At 45.6% G+C, this 3,776-nt stretch overlaps 1 protein-coding gene across 3 annotated transcripts in view; it reads right to left on the bottom strand.

Annotated features, from left to right (window-relative positions):
* Positions 1–885: 885 nt before the first annotated feature.
* The window catches only part of SLC25A22 (solute carrier family 25 member 22), a 100,649-nt gene continuing 97,758 nt past the window's right edge, over positions 886–3,776 (bottom strand). For all 3 annotated transcript variants that reach the window (XM_019519787.1, XM_019519788.1, XM_019519786.1), the window contains exon 10: positions 886–2,971. In XM_019519787.1, the coding sequence (XP_019375332.1) occupies positions 2,818–2,971 (154 nt within the window). In that variant the 3' untranslated portion in view covers positions 886–2,817. The remainder of the gene's footprint in view (positions 2,972–3,776) is intronic.

Here is a 3,776-nt window from a genome sequence, read left to right as displayed (position 1 = left end):
AGCTGCCAACCCAGACCTCTACAGCTGGTCAAGACAGCATAGACACCTGCAGCATCCATGAAGGGGCACCAGGCACCCCTGCCAGGAATGCACAGGGTTTAAGACAGGAAGGTTTGTTAAATGCTAACCTAAGCATCAATGACTTGAAGCATTCAAGGCCACCAGGTAAAGACAGCTGCTGCAGCAATGCCAGGCACCAATCTTTCAAAAAAAATGCCAGGCCTCAGAGAGCTGCCCTTGCTCCTGTCACAATTCTAGGAGGGATAGTTTTCCCTGGACTGTTTCCAGAGGCCATCAAGTGGCTTTTCAGTGGCTAAATCAGCAATATTGCCGATCCAAATCTCCATGTTAAATGGAACAGGAGCCAAGCAGAGATCCATGGTGGAGCAATATACAGGCCTCTTCCCCCTAGCTTTGCTATGGAAGCCCTTCATTTTGTTCTGACACAATATGGTTTTTAACCCCAAATTGTAAGCCACACACATTTCTGGCCTTCTATTTGACCATTATCCCCTTTCCATATCTTGGAAAGACACTAAAAGGTCATCCACAAGAGGACTCCTCAGAAAGGAAGGCTGGTGTTCCTGCCTGTTTCCTCATAAGGTATAAAGGAGGACTGAAAGTTTTGCTGTTTTAAGAGAAGAAATAAAAAAATTTGACATGATAACTATAAATGCCTTCCACAAGAGAACGGAAGTTGAAAGGGAAGTTATCCATCTAGCAGTTTCCTATCATCCTATAGTTTCACAGCCCAAATCATACTTGAAATTTGCACATAAAGCCAAGAAGGGTTAAAATAATAAAAAAAAAAAAAAAACAAACACCTTCAAAAAACCCTAGAACTGTCAGGCCTCCTTTATACATTGCAGAATAATCAGAAATGGGTCACCTTAAAATTTTTTTTTTAATCCAGCTAGAGGAATCCAGAGTGACAAGTGTCACAGCACTGAACTGATCATAGAAATCTGTCATGAAGAGAAAATCTTCAATGCACAGATTCCTTTCCAGGTACAGGATAGAGTTATTAAAAACAAAAATCAATTCACAGCAGCAGAGTGACAGATAAACAAGGAACTTTGTATAACAACCTTTTCTAAGGTAAAGGGACACAGTCAGGAAGCTAACATGTTGAAACAGAAACAGATTTGTAAGTGGAAACTGTGCTTTTTAATTTAATTTAAATATGCCCCAATGGTGTCTGAAACAAACAACACTTGGAGAAGCAGAAAGTAAAGCAGATTATAAAGCAAGAAGTGCAATGGCCAAGGTGAATATAAATACTGGATCCAAGTGAAGTGCAACAAATAGAATAAATACCAACAACAGGGAAGAACACAGCAGATTTTTAGTTCTTCCATACAAAATAAGCCAAAGTGGAACATAGGTAAGAAAAATTTTGGTCTGCTAACACATGATTTTACCTGAACAGTGTCCCTTTAACAGAATTAGTTGTGCGTGTCTACTCACTACCCCCAAAAGTGAACAAAAGGTCAAGATTCTGGGATCTAGGTCTCAATTCTGCAACCAGATGCATACAGGCCTTGGGCTTGGTTAGAGTCAACTTGCCTCTCAGGATCTATTTTCTCTGACCCCTCCGGGAAAACATTGAAGTAATACTAGATCTGGCCCTTGAGGCAAGGTTTACAGCAATTGGGATTAGGCCCTCAGGGGGATTTAAAGTCGACTCTGGTCTCATTTTCTTTCCCACAACCCAATTTTGGTCTGGATAAGAGGAGACATGAATGCTGGGCCAGATCCCTGCCAGCATGTCACAAGAGTTCCGCTGACTTCAGAGCTAACAGACCTGAAAGGGGCTACAACAACCAAGGCCAGCCTTAGATATGGTCCACCATGATCTTCAACAAAAGAGGCCTAACCCAGAGACCAACTTCTAAGCAATCCTTTGTGGCCGTGGACATGCAAGTGTAGAACATGCATGTGAGAGGCAGGCTGAAAGACACAGACAGCCAGTATGCTGGGTATAGCAACAGCTTGACACATTGGACCCAGGCTGACTTAAGGAATGTAATTGATTTCTTCTTTCCTGCATAAATAAAAAGTTGATCCCAAGTCACAAAGTTCTCCCTTCTCCCACCTGTCCCTAAGCACTGATGTGCCTGAAGACAACAACATGATCCCATTGACATACTCTTCACAGAGCATACAGGTCACAAGTAACTGTAGCGTACATCTCACCCAAATGTGCTCCACGGCCCCTATTTAGGGAGAAAGTCCCTTTGATTAAAAAAAACAAAACAAAACAAAAAGACCCCAACATAATTAAATCCTTTCCCCTCTTTTGATCTCAAAGAAGTTCATCAAAGTCCAGTTCATTTTAAAGGGGTTTCAGAACAAGAAACTTTGATTCCAGCATTGATCCATCTCCATCAACAATAATGGGCCTCCCTTTACATGGCCTGAGGAGGCCTGGTCTCACCCAGAGGCTTCCCACACCAGGAAAGAGGCTGAGGGAACAAATAGAGTTCTTCCTGTGCTCCTCCTCAACTTGCTGGCTATTCCGGCATGGCATGGCAGTTCCTTTGCCCCTGTTCCTGGGAGAAGACCCCAATCAGCAGGCTGTGCTAACCAGTCTTTAAGAATGACAATAAAAATAATAATAGATATGCATATAACTTGGTACTGTCCTTAGAAGGAGTGGAGGGGAGGCCCTGTATTGAGAGGCAGAAGGAATTTGTGTGTGGAGAAAATGTTCACCCTTGGCGTTTTCTGCTCTAACCCTTTGTGCTGTTGCTCTGACACCATCAATATGACGACGAACACAGGGATGAATGCTCACTGGAGGAGGGCGCGCAATGATTAGTTCCGGCGCTTCGGGAACAGGTCCAGGAGGAATTCTGCGATCCCAATGAAGTAGACGACTTGTGCAATGCCGAAGAGCGGGGCAATGACCAGCGCTCTGCAGTACGCCCCCTTCAGGAAGGCCATGGGGCCCTCCTTCTGCCAGATTTTCCTACAGAGACACAGCAGAGACTCAGCATGAGTTGACATCCCTGGGGCCCCCTGTGCATGCCAGGCAGACAACTGGTGTGGCTCTCGGCATCCTTCTAGTGCTTAGCCTCACAGGAGATTTAGGAGCCTGTTACCTTCCGCTCCAACAATTAAGCTAGTCCTACAGCCTCAAGGGAGTAAGGACTCCTGCTTCTACATCACTCCCACTGCTCTGAGCTGGTAGGGCAATTTGCGTGAACACAATATTAGAGGCAGGTCTTGTCAGACCAACCTGGTGGCCTTCTATGACCAGGTCACGAAATCCTTGGACGCAGGTGTTGCAGTGGACATAGACTTTCTGGATGTTAGGAAGGCCTTCGACACTGTCTCTCACCCCACTCTCATTAAAAAGCTAGGGGACTGTGACATCGATGCCCACACAGTCAGATGGGTCACTAACTGGCTGGAGGGCCACACCCAGAGAGTGGTGGTGGATGGGTCATTTTTGACCTGGATGGAAGTGGGCAGTGGGGTCCCGCAGGGTTCAGTCCTCGGGCCCGCACTGTTCAACATCTTCATTAGCAACTTGGACGAGGGGGTAAAAAGCATCTTGTTCAAATTCGCAGATGACACTTAGGGGTGATGTGGGCATGCTAGAAGGGAGGAATAGGCTACAATCAGACCTAGACAGGTTACAGGGGTGGGCGGATGAGAACAGGATGGGTTTCAACACTGACAAGTGCAAGGTGATGCACCTGGGGAGGAAGAACCAGCACCATACCTACAGGCTGGGAAACTCCCTTCTCATCAGTGCAGAGGCAGAAAAG

This window comes from Gavialis gangeticus, unplaced genomic scaffold, assembly GCF_001723915.1.
Source record: "Gavialis gangeticus isolate Ggan-Ray unplaced genomic scaffold, GavGan_comp1, whole genome shotgun sequence".
Taxonomy (NCBI): Eukaryota; Metazoa; Chordata; order Crocodylia; family Gavialidae; genus Gavialis; species Gavialis gangeticus.
The sequence above is the reverse complement of the archived record's forward strand: the minus strand, read 5'-3'. Positions and strand labels throughout refer to the sequence as shown.